The sequence below is a fragment of the Phallusia mammillata genome, chromosome 7 (assembly GCF_965637545.1).
Source record: "Phallusia mammillata chromosome 7, kaPhaMamm4.hap1.1, whole genome shotgun sequence".
Taxonomy (NCBI): domain Eukaryota; kingdom Metazoa; phylum Chordata; class Ascidiacea; order Phlebobranchia; family Ascidiidae; genus Phallusia; species Phallusia mammillata.
Window position 1 is genome coordinate 16572395 of NC_137258.1, and position 21327 is coordinate 16593721.

A 21327-nucleotide genomic window follows, 5' to 3' on the forward strand; every position below is an offset into this window, starting at 1 on the left:
AAAAGATGACGCGTGGTTGACCTAGACAGCAGTATTTCCCACTTAATATGCCTGTAACTGTGTAGTTAAGCAACCAACCAATGGCGGTTTTATTATTTGTAACTATCTTGGTTTTGTCTTTGGCTATTCTGTAACGTATAGGCGTCCACGAATTTTAAAATAGCGGTCATTTCATTTTATTAGTTGCAACGTTTTGAATAGCCAGGAATGAGCTTGCCATCATTAAATCAAGTTGTTGCGCTTTTAACATATGCTCCGCTGTAGCTGAAAATTTCCCGCTCATATTCAGCAATAAATCTGTCAAGACACATAAAAGTTGCGTTAATAGTGCGTTGCTGACAGAAATCGTACGAATTTGTGAGCGCTTCCTCAAGTTTCGGAAAGCACATGTGAATACTTTATAAAGCAGATTTAAATGCGCGAATATATTTTGATGTCGCATTGTAAAACAGTGGTCCTAATATATAATCCTAGAGAAAATATTTCGATAACTGTAAAAAGTTTAACATGTGGAATTCAGCGCAGTGATGTTTTTATAGTGCAGTCGTTCGTTCAATATCAAAGAAAGCGAACTGAAGCGGTGCATGCTGTACAATCCAAAACGTTTCTGTTACTCTTTCGTATTCAGTAATTAGATAAGGTGAATAGAAGGTAACTTGGTGGCAAGGAATTAAACTCAAAAGTACTGTTTATTTGTATTTTACTGGTTTACATATACTGCGTTATAATTAATAAATTGGAAACAAGTCCGATTTAGACAGTTTTGGTACAATATGCCTAGTTTTTTGCAATAACAAAAAAAAATCATGCCCTTGAAGAAAGAAGTTGGCACCTTTGGTCTGTAGAAAGTTCAGTGTATCCACGTAAAAATCGACTTTCAGCATTTGAAACTTACTTAAGCATTTGATGAAGATGCTTGATAATCACCTTCATTTTATGATCTGGGATGTTCATCCGTGCAAATATATCAGGCAGTTTTACTGCAAAACCAAATAGTCAGTATTTGGGTGGCAAGAAGCGCAAAATAAACCTACCAAATAATCGAAGAAAATGATGAATTCCGTAAATAATAGAACACGGCACATTGGCGCCATCTGACGGCCGATAATCTTGAGAAACTAGTTTCCACTTCCATACCTAAACCAAACAGTTTTCGAGATAAATTTAAACACAAACAAAAAAATAAAAACAATGACAAATAATAATACTACGCCGCAGAAACGGGCCTGAAATTGGAGATCGGGCCCGAATCGTTTTTGAGAGGCCCGTTTAAGGCCCGACGTATTTGATTGACAGGTCTATACATTGAAGACTCAGGAAAGACCTATTTAGCTAGTTAAATTTATTTAAAAAAATACTGACACAGAGTGTAAAGTCTGGCCCGAATCAAGTCCACTTTTTCAAAGAAAGCTAAGCCCCAACCAGGACCGACTACAACTCTGCTGCGCCGGGACATCTTTATAACGTTTACCTAACACGTTGATGTACAAAATGCGAACCTGTGAAAGTTGAACAGCTCGCTTCACATCATCACCAGCACTTCCAACATATGCTTCCTGGCACATTTCAGTCGGCGTTATTTTGTCCGATGTGCAACTGTATCTAAACACGTTGAATGTTGTGTTACAAAATGATAAAGCAAATAAATTAACAAATCTGGCTTAAAACTAGTGATACACCGAACTCGCCAAAGATTTTGTTTAGTGTTCTAATAAGGACAACTTTTAAAAAAGTCGACATGATAAAAAATAGATTATTTTAATACCTGTCTTTTTGCCGACATAAAAGAGGCAAAGGGGAATTTGAACCATGATCCTGAATATGCACTCCATGTTTATGATTAGTTGGTGGACGTAAAAATACAACTGTTTCAACAGAAATTGCTACATCGTTTTGCGGCTTGTCTTGCACCAGGTTGTGTGAAGCTGAACAGCAAAAAGTATATTAATGGTTACCAACAAAACCAACAAGATGCCATACTTCGATCTACAGCCGCTGTTTCGGTTTCCGTTGTGTTGCTCTCTGGCGACATCGGTGGTGAAATCTAAAAAAATGCATAATAGTGATAAAAAGGTTTCAGTTTTAAACGAGAGAAAGTGGTTATGTATTCCATCTATCACCACATCTGTATTTTTTGTGGGCTTGACAGGGCTAACTGTATATATAGAGTCAAACCTGACTACGGAGTCCGACACTTTGTAGTTTGATTACCTCACTGCAGTTGCAAGTAGAAACTATTATTCATTTATAAGTCGTAATAAACAAAAAAACACAACAGATAAATACGCACCACCATTTCATCATGGCTGTTCTCAGGTGAGTATAGGTGGTGTGACAATCGGCTTGATCTTCGCCGTCCTTGAGAATCATTTGCCAATCCAGTGCGATCCAACTTTGGCTGGTCAGGAATTAAATACATGTGAGTTTCTTCTATGATTTGCTCCTCGGCTGTTTTTTTCCTGCAAACAAGCAAAATTGTGAGGTGAGGAGTCACATCCCCTGACAGTTATGTGGATTTGTGGCAGTAAACTTTTCATAACTCTTATCTAATGTTTAGAACTGACTTAGTGACAAAGTTAGGTGTTCTTGGCTATTATGAAAGCAAGCTTTGATCTAATCTATTAGCCAAAGCAGTTTCACCAAATACTTGTTATAATTTATTTCAACAACTTTTCTCGTTTTTAGTTTGCAATGTGTCCAGTGAAAAAAAAACTAGTTTGAAGTTTGGAACTATTACTTTAAAAAAAAATAACACAACTTCTCCTTCCCCAGAAAACATACATAACAAAAGAACATGGGCTTTGTCATTATTTAAGATATTAGTATTACAAAACTGTTAATCAAAGCAGCAAGTACCAACTAAAATGATGAAAGCTGTTCCCTTTGTCACCATTAATTAGTTTCTTACCTAGGCTTTCCTTTCGCCAAAGGTGACAGCTTCTTTTTCTTGTTACTTGTAGTAATAGGCTGAGGTTCAGCTACTGGAGCTGGTGTACATACATGTATGAAGTTAAACATTTATTTGAAAGGTACAAGAAAATAAATTTGGAAACCTTTTATCACAGGTTGTTCCACATTAGAAGCAGTATTATTATCTTTGATTGAGCCCCCTTTTAAAGGTGTTGTCTCAACAACTGGTTTTCTAAAAAAAGTAATAAAAATTGTTGTTTTAATTACCCCAATATTGTTACCATTTGGGAAAGCACATTTTATTTCATAAACATCATTAATTTTTGGGTTAAATTAGAATTGTGCCAAATGAGTCTAAAAAAAAGTGTTTGTCATTTAAGCTAAATTTACACCCAAACAGAACAACAAATCAAAACAGGTTGCAAATTTGTAAACATAGTGCGGTGGAACTATAGCAAGATACAATGCATAACAAGGTACCACACCTTGGTTCTTCTTGTTTACAAGGTTTACTTTCGATAACAGCTTTGGCAGCAAGGTCTTTACATTGATTTCGTTCACAGTAATACAGCAAAATAATGGGCAGCATGAAATCGAAAACAATTCGAATGTCTTCACATGTTTCTTTGCACAAATTTAGGCTGAAGAACAATATAAATTGTTAATGTATAGTTTACAAATGCTGCATTTTAAACAGCACCAAAAAGAAAAGGGAAAGACATTTATTTGGACTGTTTCTCTAAAACAACAAAACCGACACATAAAAATGTTTCACTGTTATCGGCTTGATATTTGTTTTCACTGTATTCCATAATAGAATATTTCATCTGATAAATCTGTTAAATATTTTACTTTTTGTCTGGAGGTGGAGTTTCCATAGAAGTTTGAGATACTTTGAGGTGCTTTTCTGATGATGGCAGGTAGGCAATGTTGAGGGCAAAATATTTCACATAATTTTCTAGGATCTGAACAATATTGAGCTTGGCAGGCAATTCAACCAACTGCAGAAAAATAAAGAAACACAATTAAAATTGCTCCCATGTTTTTAAAGAGCAAAGCACTATACAGGATCCTAGATGTACTGTGCTTCAGTAATTCAACATTAAGCACCAATATTTTTTATTGATTGCATAGTCAAAACCTGAAAAAAAAATTCTCCTTGCACACATGTAGTTTCAACCACCTGCAAAACCTTTAAGAGCATACCAAAAAGCAAAAGAGACAAAGCTAATCAATTTGCAACGGGAATCTCAACAAACAGATCATTTAAAAAAAATAGTAGTCAGTTACCATATTTCTGTTCTTCACCATGATGGCATCATCCTGTAGTCTCTGTAGAAGTGAGTAAGGAATGTCAATTTGCAGTGGCTTTCTTGTAAACATAACAGGAGTAGGTGGTGCAGATTGCATAGTTGTTACATCAGGGAAGAAAGTTTCATTACTGCATCCAGGTGTATCATCACTTTTTTTTGAAGTTGCAGTTGATCTGCGCCTTCTTCGCTTCTAAATGTATGTAATTACATTAGGAAAATAAAGGACCTGAATGGCACAAATTTTGATGTACAAATCATTCTGGATATTTGCATTATTCACTAGAATATGTAATAAATCAGCATTTTTCTTGACAAGTGATATGTTAGGGACTAACAGTCCTGAAACAGATTATGTGAATAACTGGTATGCAATTAACCAGATTTGTATCAACTTTGACAGCAAAAAGGGTTAACTGACACACAACATACAATTTGTGGAGATTGGCAACTGCTGTCAGATTCTGCCATGTCATCAGGCAGAAGCGTTCTCATTTGATCACTGTTGATACTGCAGTCGGAATCTGCAAAACATTTAGAAAAAACTCGAAACATTGTTTGTTTATTTGCATGTTGTGTCGTAATACCTGACGACTCATCATCAAGTGGGGGATTTTTCAACACACTTGCAACACCAGGAAGATGGACTTTTTTCCGGCCATGTACCTTTCTGTAAATGCAAACCTTGTTTTTATTGCCAATACTTTTATTGTATATTAGTAATTGCATACAATTGTCGAATTGCTCTTCTTGCCAACTTTCTCTGCAACTTCTTGTTTTCTTCATTGTTTTTTAGAACATAAGTCTCGTCTGCCCATCGGTCCCATGCACTGTTCCAACCCTAATGGAAATAACACACAAACAATTGCTAAAAATGTGGCGAGTGAAACCACCTTGAAATTGATGCATGCTGTTATTGCTGTAGATGTGTTTAAGGTTTGTATACAATAAAGTTAAAAACAAAAATTCATACCTGAAAATGAACCTTGTATTCTGGCTCCTTTTTAGACTTTCCATCTCTGACAAAGTCAACATCAAGAATCTATTTGAGCAAATTTAAAATGGTAAATATTAAAAAAGTGTTTACACTTTCAGTTATTGTAAACTAAAATACTAAATGAAGGTAATCTTCTATAAACAATTAACCTAATGAAACATACCTTTGCATCATACAGAACTCGTGCTTTGGATCTGTCCGGCTCAAAGCATAGCACACGTTCACCAACTGCAAACTTGGGTTTCATTCCACAATGTTAAGGATTGATATAAAGAAACAATCTTTGGTTTATTGAGTGTAAGACCACATACACTTTGTTCTTTAACTTATATCCGTTGCGTTGTGCAAATATAACTACAGTGTTTTGATATTTCTGAAAATAAGCAAGAAAAATAATAATGTTTTTCAAAGCAATGCAAAGTGCGCATTTGCGACACATGGTACACCAAAACACTAAATAAAAAAGTTGCAGATCACTTATATTTTGATAAAGTTAGATAATGAAGAAAACGCATTGTCTCGTGTGTCATTGTCCAAGCTTTTGGTTTCAGTTAATACCACTTCTAAAGTTTTCGCTTGGCATTTCTCCGCTTGGCAAAATTCCCCAGAGACAAATAAATTCGTACGTCTCCGCTAGGTGTCAGTGCGCGCATATAAATTTTTGGACGCCAAAACAAATTGTTAGTTGTTCTGGTAACGTGACGCTTGCAATGACGTTATGTGTAAATTTGGACTTGCATTTTGTCAGATTGTCAGGCAGCGGTTGGCACGTTTTGTTCCAATGCTATAAAATGTTTTTATGTCCTAATTTATGGGTATTGACCTTGCTGCTGCCTGTTATTGGTTCATTAAGTTCAGCTATTCTTATTGTATATTCGTGATTTTTCACTTGAACAGTCAACACACTCAACAGATACACATTTAAAGATATTGCAGTAAAAGTAACGTAATACATCAAAAACAGAAATATTTTGGATTTTAAAAGGGGTTCTTGACTAGCCTTTTTTGAAAAGGGGTCAACAAGCAAATGAGCAAAGCACCTAATGGCATATTTAGCTAAAAACAATGTTCAGTAAATTGGCATGTTTTTGTGTTCGTTTTGAAGTTATATTTTGTGTCCATCGCTTTTGCCCTTCCTTACAAAAATGATAAATCAGTAGTCACTAAACTTTGACTTCCTTATTTACAGCCTTGAACTTTGTTAACAGTTCAGATATAACATGATTTTTTTTACAGAAAAACATTGGAGTTTATTATAACAATGATTTGATTCAAACATGGATAAATATATTAAGGTGAAAAAAATTGGTGAGGGGTCATTTGGCAAAGCAATACTGGTAAAACAAAAGGATAATGGAGAGCAGTTTGTTGTCAAGGTACTTTGTATTTATGTTTGATTTTCTTTATATGAGAATATGTTAATTTTTAATGCCATCAACTATAACATTCAAATTTGGTTTAGGAAATTGGAATTTCCCAAATGAAACCCAAAGAGCGAAATGAAGCAAGAAAAGAAGTTGCAGTTTTATCAAAAATGAGGCATCCAAATATTGTGCAATATGTGGAATCATTTGAAGGTTGGTGCATTTTGTTTATTGGGTTTATATTTCAATGCGATTGGCTCAAAAATTTAAATTTGTGAATTTCTGGGGAGTTTGTCATGCACTGTTTGCTAAAATAAGCATAAAACAATTTTAGTATAACAACCTTGATGTTCTACCTTTTAATTTGTGTCTAACTATTCAGCTCAGAACTTGCTTGTAAGAAACTATTTTACACCTACAAAATTCAAAAACAAATTATGTCAATGAAATTTAAACTAATTCATATAATTTTCTAAATTTACAGAAAATGGCCAACTATACATTGTGATGGAATACTGTGAAGGTGGTGACTTGTATGCTTTAATCAATAAGCAAAAAGGAGTTATGTTTAACGAAAAACAGGTACTTGACTGGTTTGTTCAGATTTGCCTGGCTCTGAAACATGTGCATGACCGAAAGATCCTTCATCGTGACATAAAAACATCAGTAAGTCTTGTTCATCACTATATTAGAGGAAATAACTATTTTTGAAACTTGCTGATTATTTTGTTAGGACATTTTCTCATGACTGTTGTCCTTTGTTTCTGCTCTGAGACAAACATATTCACAATCAGAATTTATTAAAATTGTGTCTAATTATAAACATTAACACTGTTGGCAACATTACATTATAATGTTATTAGTGAAAACATTGTAACAAAGGATGATTCATAGTCTACTGGCCACATGATTAAGTTTTCTAATGGTTATGTCTCATCAAATTATTTATGGATGTTAATAATGTGTGCTGTTTTGGCAGAACATATTTTTGACTCGAAAAGGCTCCATCAAGCTTGGTGATTTTGGAATCGCAAGGGTTCTTAATAACACAATGGAATTGGCAAGAACCTGTATCGGTAAAGCAGTAAATATAATATATATATTTATTTTTCTACTAGCTGTATAGAAAGTAAAAGGTGTAAAACCAATAATAGTCTTCAGAAACCTCAGTTAATTTTTCGGTTTTTGTTTAATGGTTGAGAAATGACTTGCAAATATCTTGTTGTTAAACCTAGGTACTCCGTATTACCTCAGTCCTGAGATTTGTGAAAACAAACCTTACAACAACAAGAGTGACGTTTGGGCACTTGGCTGTGTTGTTTATGAGATTCTAACTTTAAAACATGCTTTTGAGGCAGGAAACATGAAAAATTTAGTTCTTAAAATTATCAGGTATGTTTGTTATACTTGTCTATGGTAACTTTTTAAAACAAAACATTGATTATAATATAAATATTTATTGTAAAATTGTTGATTGTTTTGTTGCATAATTTTTATCAATCGTTTCAATTTGTTTTCTATTTAAAATTTTTATTACAAACAAGAAATGTTGTGAATATTCAATGTTTACTAATTTTATAGTTTCTAAATTCTTTTTTTTGTTAGGTTCTGTAGTGGTTGTAAAATTCAAATTATTTTTCTCTAAGGTACTTTCTAGTTTGGCATCATTGTCCATTCGTTGAAAAGATTGTTGATACTTCAAACTGTTGTTGATATTGTAATTCTGGTGTTAGCAACAAAAAGCCCTAAGTTTTAATCACCATCACAGTATTGTTACTTGATATGAAATAGATCAATACATCTGTTTTGATTTCACCATCCAGCTGTTTTGAGTAAAATTCCCTTGTGTCAGATGAAAACTGTTTTCTGTGTGGTGCAACCTGTCAAGGGTTACATAGTAAAGGCTCATGTCTATTCCGCTGTACAGTTTTTCCTTTTCATTCAGTTGAGTGAACATGATTACTTTTCACTTGGTACAGCTGCTGAGTTTTTGGCCAGTTCTCCCCATGTTGTATTATTATTTTAGCATACTTACAACTGCTTGGTTATTGCAGCAGTGTACTGTTTTTTGTAGCCCTATAATGTGTTAACATGTTTGCTGTGTTATTTCTCAGTGCCAATTGGCAAAAAAAGTATTTAAATGAAAATTTTCCATTGCCTTACAATTGGCACTTTATTGTTTGCAGAGGATCATACCCTCCAGTTCCTTCTCGTTATTCCTATGATCTTCGTTCCTTAGTGTCACAACTGTTCAGGAGAAATCCAAGGGAGCGCCCTTCAGTGAACAGTATCTTGAAGAAGAGTTTTGTTGCCTCACTCACTGTGAAATTCCTGTCCCCAGAGCAACATGAATCAGAATTCAGTCACACTGTTTTGCATAAAGCACAACGTAAACCTCCAAGCCGACCTGCTAGTGCTGCTAATAGATATCAACCTGTTGCTGGTTAGTGTATTGTTTATGTTTAAAAGCATGATTTAGCAGTGGTTAGATGACTTTCTAGTTACGTAAGAAATGATAAATCGTAGTCAGATCAAAAACTGGCAAGTCGTTAATTTTTTGCCGAGAAAAAAACTTGGTAAAAAAACAATTAAGCAAAAACACAGTCTTGCAGAGGAAATTTGATTAAATTTTGCTTTGAATTATTGCACATATTTTTTAAGCTAACCTTCACCACAGCCTTTCGACTAGTGATGGGACGATACCAGGTTTTGAAGCGAGTACCGATACCGAGTACGAGTACCACGTGTATATACCTTCGATACCGAGTACCAAGTACCGAGTACTTAAGTGTAGTGTTGTACTTAGTTGTATATCACTGGTTAATTTTTCTGCCATGGTTGGGGTACAGGCATGCACACACACATGCAGAAAAATGTAATCTCCACGTGATAGCGAAAAAGATATACATAAACTGGCGAAACTTTTTTCCAATTTTGTGCTGTCCGAAGCAAATATTGGCATAAAGTTACCCTATTCTTATGTTATAAACCGACCTTCGGTACTCGCACGTTGGTATCGAAAACTGAGGCAAAATATTTTGATACCGAGTACGAGTATCGATACCACTGAAATCGTTCGATACCATCGATACCGAGTACCGGGTACCCGTCCCATCACTACTTTCGACCACATAAAATCACATAGCTAATCATTCAGTGTGTCATTTTTATGACACCTATTTGAAAACATTCATTGTATACTTTGCAAATGTCTTTTAGTTGTGCATGTTTATATTGATATCAAAATCTATTGCAATTGCAGAAAAGCGGTTGAAAAATCTTGAGGTTCGAGGGGCACCAATTAATGCAAGAAATCAACAAATTGCTGCAGCATATGGCCCCTCGGTGGCAGCAAAGAGGCAACCCCGTCAAAATGTTGGACGACCTGCAAAAGTTGAAAATGCCCAACGAGCAGTAAATGGTGTCTTGGAGGTTTGTTTCACATACACACACTATAAGCAATATTGTGTTGTTTTATATGTGAAAAGTAATTTCATTTTCTTCAGCAGAGACGCCAGCAATTGATTGAGGAACAACAGCAAAGAAAGGAAAAGATCCTGGCTGAGAAAAAGAAAAGACTGGTAAGGTTTATATATACTTTGACCATGTGTAAGAATTCAATTGCTCATGCATTTTTGGAACACTATATACAGATCTGTTCATAAGTTTAATGGTGAAAATAACGGCCCAAATAGACGTAAAAAGCGACATGCTTTATTGTTCAAACATTTCGGCAAATGCTCATGCCATCATCAGTGATATGAAGGCCACATCAATTGCACCCATTTATATACACTTTAGTCGCATAAAGGAATGATAAAAAGGTGCGAAACAAGCGTCGCATAAAAATGATAAATGGGTGCAATTGATGTGGCCTTCATATCACTGATGATGGCATGAGCATTTGCCGAAACGTTTGAACATTAAAGCATGTCGCTTTTTACGTCTATTTGGGCCGTTATTTTCACCATTAAACTGATGCATTTTTGTTATGTGTAAAAATATTTAAAAGCATGTGCCCAAGTCACAAGTGGATTTTAGGAGCTGAAGTTTTTTTTGTGTGACCTGTTGTGGTGGTATGACATTGCAGGAAGATCTTCAGAGAAGACAGAAGGAGAGAGCACAAAAGAAGTATGAAGATCAGTTGAAAAAGGATCGTGATGCAGCTCGTTTCATGAATTTGCAGAGATCTGCTGAGATGCTTGACGACAAAATAGAAGTTTCTAAAAAAGAGGTGCTTTTTGACAAAAATGTAAATTTGTTAATCTTGTGTTAAACACAAGATATCACATCATCAAAGGCAGGATCCTAAAGTGTGTTGTTTAATAGCGAGTTACCAAGCCATGACAAGCCTTAGTTTTTCAATTTTTCTTGAGTATATTTTTGTGTTGTTTGTATAGAATTCTAATCCAGCAGTTGCTGCCAGAAATCGTCCTATTTCAGCTCCTCCACAGCGTGAAGGGTACAGCAAATATCATGAGTATCTTGACAAACTTGAAAAGGGGGACCGGTAAATGAATACCTAGTGTGTAGTGATGTTTCTATTAGTAGTTTTTCAAGTTTTGTTTTATTGGTTTTCTATAGGCCTGGAGCTGCAAATGTTGCTGCACCATTTGCTGCCCAAGGATTGAACAAAGTCAGAGAAGCATGGGAAGAAAGAAACAAAGCACAAAATGCAATTCTCAATGCACAAGTTAACAGGTTGTTTGTTTTTATAGCAGGCAATGTTTGTTGGTTGGTAAATATCATAACATGGCTTAGAAATGTTGACCTGAAAACCAGAGATGTTGTTTGGACAAATTCGCTTTTCTAACCATGTATAAAAGGGCTGTGGGTTTCTGTAGGTGACTTTTTGAGTAACACATGGCTAAATTTTTGTAACATAATTCAAATGTTCCCTTGACAGAAATAGTGTGTCATGTCATAACATGACATAACCGTTGGTAACTGCCATTGCAGAGAATTTTCACACTGATAATCAAATTTTATTTCATTTTACGGAGTAACACTGTACTTACAATGAATTAAGTGCAATTTTTTTCTGCATTTTTGAAACAACGATGTGCAAAATGAGAAAAAGTTTTAGTGTTTTTTTTTCTTACTGATTGTTGTTTTAGGGAAGCTGGAGAAAATGCTGCAAACCGGGCACAGGTAGTGAATGAATACTTGCAGCGAAGACAAGAGGCACTGTATAATAAACAGAAGGGAAATAATGATATATATGGGGTGGGTTATCAAGTATAAATCCTAACTACAGTTACCTCTTTTTTAATTATTTTCAATTTATAACCTGGATAAAATTGTGAAAATGTTAATTTAGGTCCAGCAATATATTATGTGTCCTGGTTACATTATTAAATAAATTTCAAATAGAATTGAATTGAATTCCAAAATTATAGAAGCGAAAATTCAATCAAGCTAAAGGTGGAGTGGCTGCTGCTCTTCAACCATATTCTGCAAAATCAAAAGGTACAACAATAAAATACAAAGTCAAAACATGTTTCTTTTGATGTGATGTAAAGCCTTTGCTTCGAAATTTTCGCAGCGCATGTTCGGTTACTTGTGATTGAGAAACACAAGTGATGTGCAAGTTTTATTTATCTTAAACATTCTAGTCATCTTTTTGCTTGTTGGGTTGAGCTTTTAAGTTTGATTCTACTTTTACAGTTCAAATGAACAGTGCAGATGAGTTCATGCTATCGTCACCAATAAGTTTTTAGCCAACTCACCAACTAAATATTTTTATTTTTAAATAGCCATAATGCTCTGCCAACTCTGCAGTGTTTTGCAGAAACTGAGTACCGTATATACTCGCGTATAGGTCGCAACTTTTTTCCTTATATTTAAAAAAAAATATAGGTGCGACCTATCTGCTCGACATAAGTGGAAATCGCCACCAAGTCGGAACAAAGTTAAAAGTTTTCGGCTATTGCAAGTACCGTATTTTCCGGTCGGCTTATTGGGCGGATATAACGTATTTATTCGAGTATAACACGCAAAATTTTATACTAATTTTCAATAAAAAATTAAGGGTGCGCGTTATAGACGCGAATTGTAGTGGAAATGTGCTATCGAATACGGGTGCATGCGCTCGTGCACGCACATACCAATGCGAGACAGTTTCATGAGCGCACATGCGTCAGCTCAGCGTGCGTTGGATTTTCCCGCTGTGTTGAGAAAACATAGTTTTGCGGTTGCAATGCAGTTCAATGCTAAAAAACAACCAATTGCACCAGTTATTTATGCAAAACAGCTAGGCTAAGGGCCTTTTAAATACCAAGATTTTCAGTGCGACTTATGTGCGAGTCAACTCTAAATTACACTTTTTTAACACAAAACTAATAGCGCGACCTATAGGCGAGTATATACGGTACTTAGTTTTGCCATAAACATTCAGACTCTGGCGCCTGGATTGGTCAATCACAAATAAAAGTTTAGGCTGTTGAATTTTTTTGTCTTGTCAGAAAAAGAAGACAATTGGTACATGGATCGTCTCCAGCAGATCAGGCAACAAAACTACCATGAAAGAAAAGTTTTACAGAACAAACACATGAACAACAAACCATATAAGGTAAGCCGACTATGCATGCTAAATGGTAACAACATTTAAACCTCTTTGTGAAATAACCATGTTTGTAAATGAAGAGTACTGGTTGTATGGCAATTTCTATCCTGATTTTTTTCTAAGCTCCTGAGCAAGTTTTGTTACTGAAACTTGGACACAAAAGTTGATTAACTATTAACTAAGCTTTTATTTGCATATACTTGGCTTGGGGCTGTGTGCTGATTTGTGGTAACAACTCAATTGTTTTCGTGACTTATAGGAGATTTTATCTAAATGTGGAAATTGGATAAGTTTTTGTTATTGTTTACCATATTATAAGCCAGGATTTTATGATTAAAGACTTGTCTATACATTGATATAGGAATTTAATTGTTTAATTTCGCCATTTAAAGTAAATTTCGAAAAGCGAAAAATAAAAGAATCCTTCTAGTTTTTAAAAATCTCAAATAAATCATTATTTAACATGTTCTCATACAAGATCTCACCCTATTCTGCAAACAAAATTAGCTCAAATGCACATATGTTTTGGCCATTACAGGTGGTTGATGCAGATCCAAGTACAGTATTGGATAAAGATGAAGAACTTAAAAAGAAAAAGATCAATGCTCTACAACAACAAGCCAATGACAGGGCCAGAATCCTTCAGCAAAACATGCAAGAGCGGAGGAAAAAGATGGAAGAGATGAAAGATTACAAGAAAAAGTTTGACAAACAGGTAACAAATGAAATCCAATTTTATGAGGACTTTCTTTAATTAATTAAACAGAGAGTAAAATTAACTTTTGAAAATAATGGTTTGTTCACAAGCCAGAGTAACTTGTTACTTGGAAGCTCTCTACTTAGGTAAATGTAACAACTTTCATATGAGCAGGCCAGAGCACGTGGTATTGTACCTCCTGATGAAAGACCAGTTAAGTATAACCCTGCTCCTATTGGAATTACACAAGCATTACAAGCTGTTGGAGCTCCAATACTTGACAAGGATGATGAAACTACAGAAGAAACACCAGCAGAGGTTTGTTGTCTCATGTCCCATTCTTGTGTCTGTTTTTGATCCTTCCATTTATACAATTCTAAAAATCCCAAAGGTTTTGTGTTTAATTTGTCAATTTAGCAGGCTTTTAAGTAAAGTTTTTGTAATAATTTTTGTATGACTGGTGACTGATACCATTTCCTCTTTTACTGTATTTTTTAGATCACTCCAAGCCCATCAAAGTTGCCAGATTCAGATGTTCGGAAGCGAATTCTTCACAAAGTCAATCAACGTTTCAGTTTAGACTTTGATGAAGATGAAAAGAAAGATGCTGCAAAGAAGGAGGAAAAGTGAGATGGATACAGTCATTTTTTGTTTATGAGGCAACACTTAACTAATGAACAAATTTTTGTGTTTGCAGATCTGAAGAGAAAGAAACAGATAGCAAACCACCTGAGGAAAAGCCACGACCACTGCCAACTTTACCTGACAAGAAACCGCAAGTTGCCCCGGTAATCTTTATACAGCAAAATTGTTTGACAATATGTGTTGGTGATTTAACAACCATTGTTATTAGAAACCTGCCCCATGGAAAGCCTGGGGGGCAGCTGGAGACATTGGAATGAAAATTGGAAATCTTCCACTACAAGAAACTGCTTCTCAGATGGATGGTAGGTTAATATCTATAAAAAAAACGATAACTTGTGAATAAAATTGACTCTAAAGCCTAACAAAAAACATTTTGTCGTGTAAAAATACAAACCTTGCTACCACTTTTTTTACTTTTCTTGAACTTGTCATTCATGTTTGTTATAGTAGTTTCCTATGTTTGTTTTTTATTTTAACATAACATGTAAAATCGTTTGTGCTTTATCCAGCTACAGTTGAAGCCAAACCTTTGGTGCCAAAGAGACAGTGGGCTGCACCTGGTGCAACTTTTGTCAACCGTTTAAAAAAAATGACTATCAACCAACCCACCATGACAATGGCAGTTAATGGTAATTGTGTAGATTTATTATGGTATATATGCAGTGGTGGGATTCAAATTTTTTGTCAGCCAGTTCTATCACAAAAGTCATATTTTTCAGCCGGTTCTGTTAAAAAAAGTCCATTGACAGTAACCAGTAATGCTTAACGGTTCGCTGGTCTTATAAAATATCATAAGACGGTTCTAAAGAACTGGTGCGCACTGGCTGAATCCCACCACTGTATATATGTGAGCATGGTTGTATGGCTTTGACTTGTTTAGCTTGCTCACTCATTTACATAGGGGTTGCTCTTACCTTTTAGCACCGATGTCCTGAGTAGTGAAGTATCTGTTTTTTTAGATTTAGAAGAAACATCACAAACTACAACAATATCAAGTGATGAAACCACAAAAGCAACAGACCAAGAAACATCTAAAGAGGTAAACAAACCTGTTTCTAAGTTTGTTTGCCGCAATTTTATAACATTGTTTATCAGTTATTCCACAACACAGCATATTTTTTTCATGTTTGTGCAAAAGTAACATTTTGTAAGCTTCATAGAAAGATGCATGTTGTATTTTTTACATAGTTTGTCTACTCAAGGTAAATTAAAGATTCAAGTTTTTGCAAATTGCACTGTTTAATTCCTTGCCTGTGTGCTGTGATGTACCCATATCAGACAGAGCTCTATTATTATTACTCTCTCACTGGATACACCTTAACAGTGTAGTATCGCTTTTAGTCCATGTGTATGTGCCCAGGCACAACTTCTAATGCTAGGTCAAGATCACGGCATCATAAAAATATAGTGTATAAAATAGGACAAGAGATGTTTTCTTTAGATATTACTTTGATTGGAGTGATTCAATTGAAATAATGTATTTGAATGTGTTGTAGAACAAAGAAGTGCAGCCAAACGACAAAACTGTCATCCTTAGCAAAAAAACTCATCCAGACCCGGAGAAGAGTTCAAGTCCTCGAGGAAATATCCGACTTGCTCCCAAATTCCAATCTAATGGAACATTTGTGATCCGCAAACCTTCCGACTCTGAAAAGAAGACAGAAAGAAAAGAGGTTGAGGATGTGAGTGATGAGGAAATTGAGGATGTTGTGATGCTGGAGCAGGTTCTTCAGAAAAGAGAAGAAGATGCTGTAAGTGCCAAGAGTGCATGGGTAGATGAAAAGAAGGAACCAGTGGACGAGGAAAAAGGAAATAAAGAAGAAAGGGACAAGAAAACAGATGAACCTCATGAAGTTAAAAAGTAAAGCACCTATTCTCTGCACTTCCACATAAAGTACAAGCCTCTATATAGAGGTTTCTTTTTAATACCATGTAAAGTTTGCTAAACTTTTTTGAGATGTTATCAATAATATGCAGTTAACCCCAATATTTCCTTATGACAGACTTAAGAAATGCACTAAACATGCAGTTAAACAGTTTGCCAGAATAATCTGTATTAAACACTGACAATGATCACAGTTTAAAAAATGAGTATTTTCAAACAAAAAAGTTTGATATGATACCGAAACTTTCATTGAAAAGGAAAGCAAGATAACATAAACACATTTGACTGTTGAAAAATTAAAATATGTAGGCTATGTTAGTGGTTGAATGTTAAAATCTTAGGCAGAAAATAGTTCACAAAAACAAGAGCCAAACCAATTTGAAAACCATTCTACATTTATTTTGTTTCAAAACTTTTAGCATGTGAAAAATAATTGTTAAAAAAGTACTGACAGTGTTGTGAAATTCTTCAAAGCATCTTTTTTTAGGTTGGTGACTCCACCAAGACCGCTTCCTCCTACACCAAGTATCAGTGAAAGTCCTCTCTTCACTAAACGAAACAAACCCTCAAAAGATATGATGGCCACATCTCCTGTGAAAGCGGTACACTAAATATTTGTGGTTTGATATGATTCAGTTAACCACTGATTTTCTTTCAGGCCATCATTCAACAATGAATTATTTGTATTTATCAGGTGTCTGAAACTCCAAAAGAAGATCCTCTCAGCAAAAGCCTGTATTCTACAGCCAGTGATCGGGTTTTAATGAAACTAACCCTTGGACAATTCGATTCCCCATCACCAAAGGTAGGTCGGCAACATAATGTATACGTTTTATGGTACATCATTCATAATTATGGTTTTACTTAAGATGCAAATCATTGTTTTTTACATTGATTGTGAAAAGGTTTTATTTAAACTTTTGTTTCAACGATATCCATTTTGTACTTAATACAGTTCATGTTTTGAAGCATTTGCATTCAGTATTTTTAATGTGCATTATGTTTGTATTCAGCTTCTTCGTACTTGCTCCCTTCCCGATCTTACAAAGATCCCAGAATCCAAAGAAGAAGATGCGGAGGAGGCAGTAGATCCCGCTCATTCTGTGGATGTTTCTCCTGCAGCGGATGACTCAGATCTTCCACGGATGTCAGTTTCGTCCTCCATGAACGACACCAACTTTGATGAGGATGAGGAGGTTCCTGATCTTGAGAGCTCGGCCGATGAGGAAGCTGGTTGTCATGGTGATGCAGCAACTGATGACGAAGAGATGGAGATGAGAGCACAATTGCAAAATGCATTACAGGCTACTGAAGGTAAAGTTGATATTGTTCTTAAGGTTTTTGCCAAACAGTTTCAGAGCTAAGATACGGGCGGAGTGGCAGGGGTGATAGTAAAGATTTTCGGGATTTAGGCAACAATTTAGAACCTGTGCGCATGCAGATTTGTGTATTTAAACATAATTTACAGCTTTAATGCCACTGAATTCAAAATCTGTCCAATTCTAACTCAAGTTTTTGTGTCAAAAACTCAACAGTAGTTATGCGTGTAAAATCAGTTAGGCAGAAGTTTATAGAAGGTTGTTTTTTTAGTTTTCTAGGGTAGCCACTTCGACTCCTTAATCGTTTTTCCTAAATTAGATGATCGATTTTTTTAACAAAATAGCATATTCCAACTAAAGTGAGCTTCGCCACACCGTCACCTATAAAAACCCTCTACAAAAAATTTGCAAGTTCAATTGTAATAAAAATCGACACTTGATGCAAAATGACAACCTGAGCTTATTCAGACTCAGAGGAAATAATAGGAGTCGGTTTTGGAAATAATTTGGTCCGATTTCAGCTGCCTTCAAAACCTTCGACTCGAACACTGCAATTTTGGTTAAACTGTTAAACTTGTTTAGAATCTTCTTCGCCATCGTACTCAGCTGGATTTGCTGCTTCTCATAAACTTTTACAAAACGACGAAAGCGACGAGGAAGGATGGGAATCAGGTACATTTTTACTCCAACTTTCGAATTCATATCGTGCTTACCGACTTTTCATGCAAACATTTAGTGTATGCAGGTAATGTACTTTTTTGCACATGTGGTCTCTACCAAACAAATAATTATGATTTACTTTATACAGCCAATATAATTTCCTAATGAGAGTAACAAACATTCCCTTTATATTGCCTAAAAGCACATCCACCGTTTGTTTAAGATATATATTTCACCCTAGCAATAGGCATCTTTATAGTATATGAATACTGCAGACAGTGCACGCTGTTTCGATAAGCTGCAGACCTACAAGGTCTCATCAATGCAGTCGTGTAGGTGAGATCTTATAGGTCGAAACAGTGCACTGTCCGCATCTTAACATGTGTGTATTTATAGCAACGCTTTATTGTTATTTGTAGGCAGCGACAGCAGTAGTTCGTTTGAAGACCACAACTCTGATGATGACGAAAAACAGAAATCATCTGCCTCTGACAACGAAAGTGTTTTCTGCCGCTTGGAGCGCAACAGAGAACAGCTTGAAAAGGAGCTAGGTTTCGAAGCGTTTCTCAACGCTTACAAGTCTGTGCAGGTATTACATACCAAAGTAATCTCGGTTTGGGTGTATTTTTGTAAAAGTGTATTATTGGTTTGGAATATTTCTGAAAACAAAACTTAATTCAAAAAAAGCTGTCACATTTACTTTACAAATTTATGTCAATTACTACGTTTGGACTTACTTGTCAGTTGGACTAAGTTCGGGAAAATTTCACAAAAGGAAGGGTATAAGATCAAAAAAGGTTACCAACCACTGATCTAAACAATAAAAACGTTTCGACAAGCTGTGGAGACTGTTTTGCCCATCTAGAGTTTTTATCAATGCAATGCCGTCAGTATGTTTATTTTTTAAGTATGTGCAGTCGCAGGTTGTGCGCTACTTAATCATTTTCAAGCTTCAGATTTTAATCTTGATATCAAACCAAGTTTTTCTTAACTAGGCAATTCATGAAGACGAGGACGAAGAGGTCGCTAGGTGTCAGGAGAGTGTACGTGCGATGTTGGGCGATCGCTTCGAGGATTTGTATCCTAGGATATTACAACTGGTGATGGCTGACGGGGCGTACTGTGAAGGTTAGTGTCTGGTCAATATTTTAAAAACATCCCAAATGCAGATTTACCTTGTTGAAAATAGGTCGTATGTAAAGTGATATATAAATGGTTACATGCTGGTCATTTGAGATTTGTCGATCGAATCAAGTTCCGGGTTTAAAATACTCGGCTTGTGATAATTCCAAGCCATGAACGTCAATAAGATTTAGGTAAAAAAATCACCTATATTAATCCAACTATCTTCGGCCTTTTTTAAGAATATGAAAAATAAATTAATAAAATATGTTGAATTCACAAAGATTTGCATCTAAAACACAACACTGTAGTTATAGACATGGTGACTCACTCGGTTAAGGGACCTTGCTGGCATTGTGAAAGCCAACCTACAAAACACCTTTTAAATTAACACCACATTAAAATTGAAATGTTTCCTTTTTTGTTCTCAGATAACGACTAACAACGAAATTTGTTTTTCACCTGTTTGGAAATCATAGAGAAATCCTTTCGTGTTAGGTGCTTTTCTCAATAATCTACATCACTGTTGCCATTGTTATTGTTCCTGTGACGTTTTTGTAGTTAATTGGCTGCTGTATAAAGGTTTGAATGAATTGTCGACTCATTCAAAGAGCGTCCTATTTGTAGGGCGATTGTTGTGTGTCATATTAATTGTTTGTTGGTACAAGTATTACTTTTTTACATGTGTTTGGCTTATTGCGAAAACGAAAGTATTTTAGCACCCTGTCGGAAATATTGAAGAAATAGCAATGCTTTGTTAAAAGTTACAATATTTCAATGAAGTTTTTTTTAATGCTCTTTTGCTCTTTTGAGCCATTTTCTGCGTTACAAATAAACCCAACTTTAGTGCATTAAAATTCATACGTTTCCTATCTTTTAGTGTAATTAAGTTTAAAGACCGAGCGTACTCTTTATGAAATAAAGCAAGAAAGAAGAAAACGGTAAAGGACATTGCCTTAAATTGATCATTGTTTTGTTGTAAAGCAGAATGTCTCCTGTATATTTGTTTTAAATAAATGTATTACCTAAATTTGCAAGCGTTATTAAATTTTGTCAGCTTTTTTCGCATAATTTTGTATTGGATAAATTCCTGTAACGATGTTTAATCCCTTCACAAAAGTTCTAACGTTAAATATGCCTAATGTAAAAATGGGCGCATTTTGCCAAACATTCTTTGTTGCGTATATGACTTTTTTCGTTGCGCCGTACGTGCTGTGGTGAATCTGTATGACGCAAGATTGGCATGAAATTGCGCAATAAACTTTAGCAACTGATTCCTGTCAGTCATGTGCCATCATAATGTAGATTTGAATACAAAGTTGAGGACGAAGGTAGGCCTTTAAATAAATTCTCAAAATATTCCGGAAAGTGTTTTGTGATTTTTTTGCAGTTCACTACGTGGCTTTTCAAACAGTCGACCGGTTTGAAAGCGCAACTGTAATTCAAACTCTCCTCCTTCCTATTTCAGACCATCCAACAATCGCACTCGTCAAAAAATCAATCGCTCCTAATGACCTAATAATCTGAAGAGACACGTAGGCCAATGTATAATTTATGAAAATTTATCATGTCCTTATTAGCGCTAGACAGACCAAAGCTTCGTGAGAAAAGATAATATGTTGGCGATAAAATCATAGACTAAATTTTTTACCAACTTAACAGTGGGCTTAATCACAGAAAAACTTTCTTTAGCAGTCAAATATTTAAGGCATATTTGGCAATTCCATTGCGGTATAAAGTAATGTATTTTTTAATAATGACGCATACTGTTAATTATAGTTTTAATACAGACCTGTCACAGTACTGTATTTCTCAAAATTATGATAAAGATATGTTTTTTGTCAAATACTTTT

General features: G+C 35.2%; 2 protein-coding genes across 3 annotated transcripts; one reads left to right on the top strand and one right to left on the bottom strand.

The window, feature by feature from the left end:
• Positions 1-160: 160 nt before the first annotated feature.
• LOC145237994 (MSL complex subunit 3-like) lies at positions 161-5614 on the bottom strand. The gene is made up of 17 exons (XM_080101010.1): positions 5381-5614; positions 5194-5262; positions 4952-5061; positions 4808-4890; positions 4653-4744; positions 4201-4413; positions 3763-3911; positions 3396-3551; positions 3054-3142; positions 2909-2987; positions 2291-2459; positions 1981-2044; positions 1766-1925; positions 1500-1602; positions 1035-1137; positions 896-980; positions 161-297 (listed from the first exon to the last, which is right to left on the bottom strand). The coding sequence occupies exons 1-17, from the start codon at positions 5462-5464 to the stop codon at positions 228-230; spliced, it is 1878 nt and encodes a 625-aa protein (XP_079957136.1). The 5' UTR covers positions 5465-5614; the 3' UTR covers positions 161-227.
• An 820-nt stretch (positions 5615-6434) lies between these two features.
• LOC145238230 (serine/threonine-protein kinase Nek1-like) lies at positions 6435-20748 on the top strand. 2 transcript variants are annotated; one of them, XM_080101338.1, is made up of 29 exons: positions 6435-6593; positions 6680-6794; positions 7066-7247; positions 7561-7657; positions 7817-7973; positions 8768-9024; positions 9844-10013; positions 10088-10162; positions 10672-10815; positions 10982-11091; positions 11166-11282; positions 11699-11807; positions 11981-12050; positions 13046-13152; positions 13685-13861; positions 14018-14161; positions 14342-14469; positions 14541-14631; positions 14697-14790; positions 14998-15117; positions 15448-15527; positions 15985-16349; positions 16861-16975; positions 17068-17178; positions 17387-17687; positions 18275-18364; positions 18772-18941; positions 19348-19480; positions 19906-20748. In XM_080101338.1, exons 1-29 carry the CDS (start codon positions 6495-6497, stop codon positions 19914-19916), a joined length of 3939 nt encoding a protein of 1312 aa, XP_079957464.1. In that variant the 5' UTR covers positions 6435-6494; the 3' UTR covers positions 19917-20748. The 2 variants fall into 2 exon arrangements, with proteins under 2 accessions (XP_079957464.1, XP_079957465.1); XM_080101339.1 differs by having other exon boundaries at positions 10091-10162.
• The last annotated feature ends 579 nt before the right edge of the window (positions 20749-21327 follow it).

Coding starts and splice junctions, on each gene's coding strand:
- LOC145237994 (XM_080101010.1), bottom strand. CDS start 5,464: ATGAAACCCAAGTTTGCAGTTGGTGAACGTGTGCTATGCTTTGAGCCG. Junction 2,460..2,908: donor TTGGCGAAAGGAAAGCCTAG/GTAAGAAACTAA, acceptor GCTTGTTTGCAG/GAAAAAAACAGCCGAGGAGC. Junction 2,045..2,290: donor ACAGCCATGATGAAATGGTG/GTGCGTATTTAT, acceptor GCATTTTTTTAG/ATTTCACCACCGATGTCGCC.
- LOC145238230 (XM_080101338.1), top strand. CDS start 6,495: ATGGATAAATATATTAAGGTGAAAAAAATTGGTGAGGGGTCATTTGGC. Junction 7,248..7,560: donor ATCGTGACATAAAAACATCA/GTAAGTCTTGTT, acceptor CTGTTTTGGCAG/AACATATTTTTGACTCGAAA. Junction 16,976..17,067: donor CCACATCTCCTGTGAAAGCG/GTACACTAAATA, acceptor TGTATTTATCAG/GTGTCTGAAACTCCAAAAGA.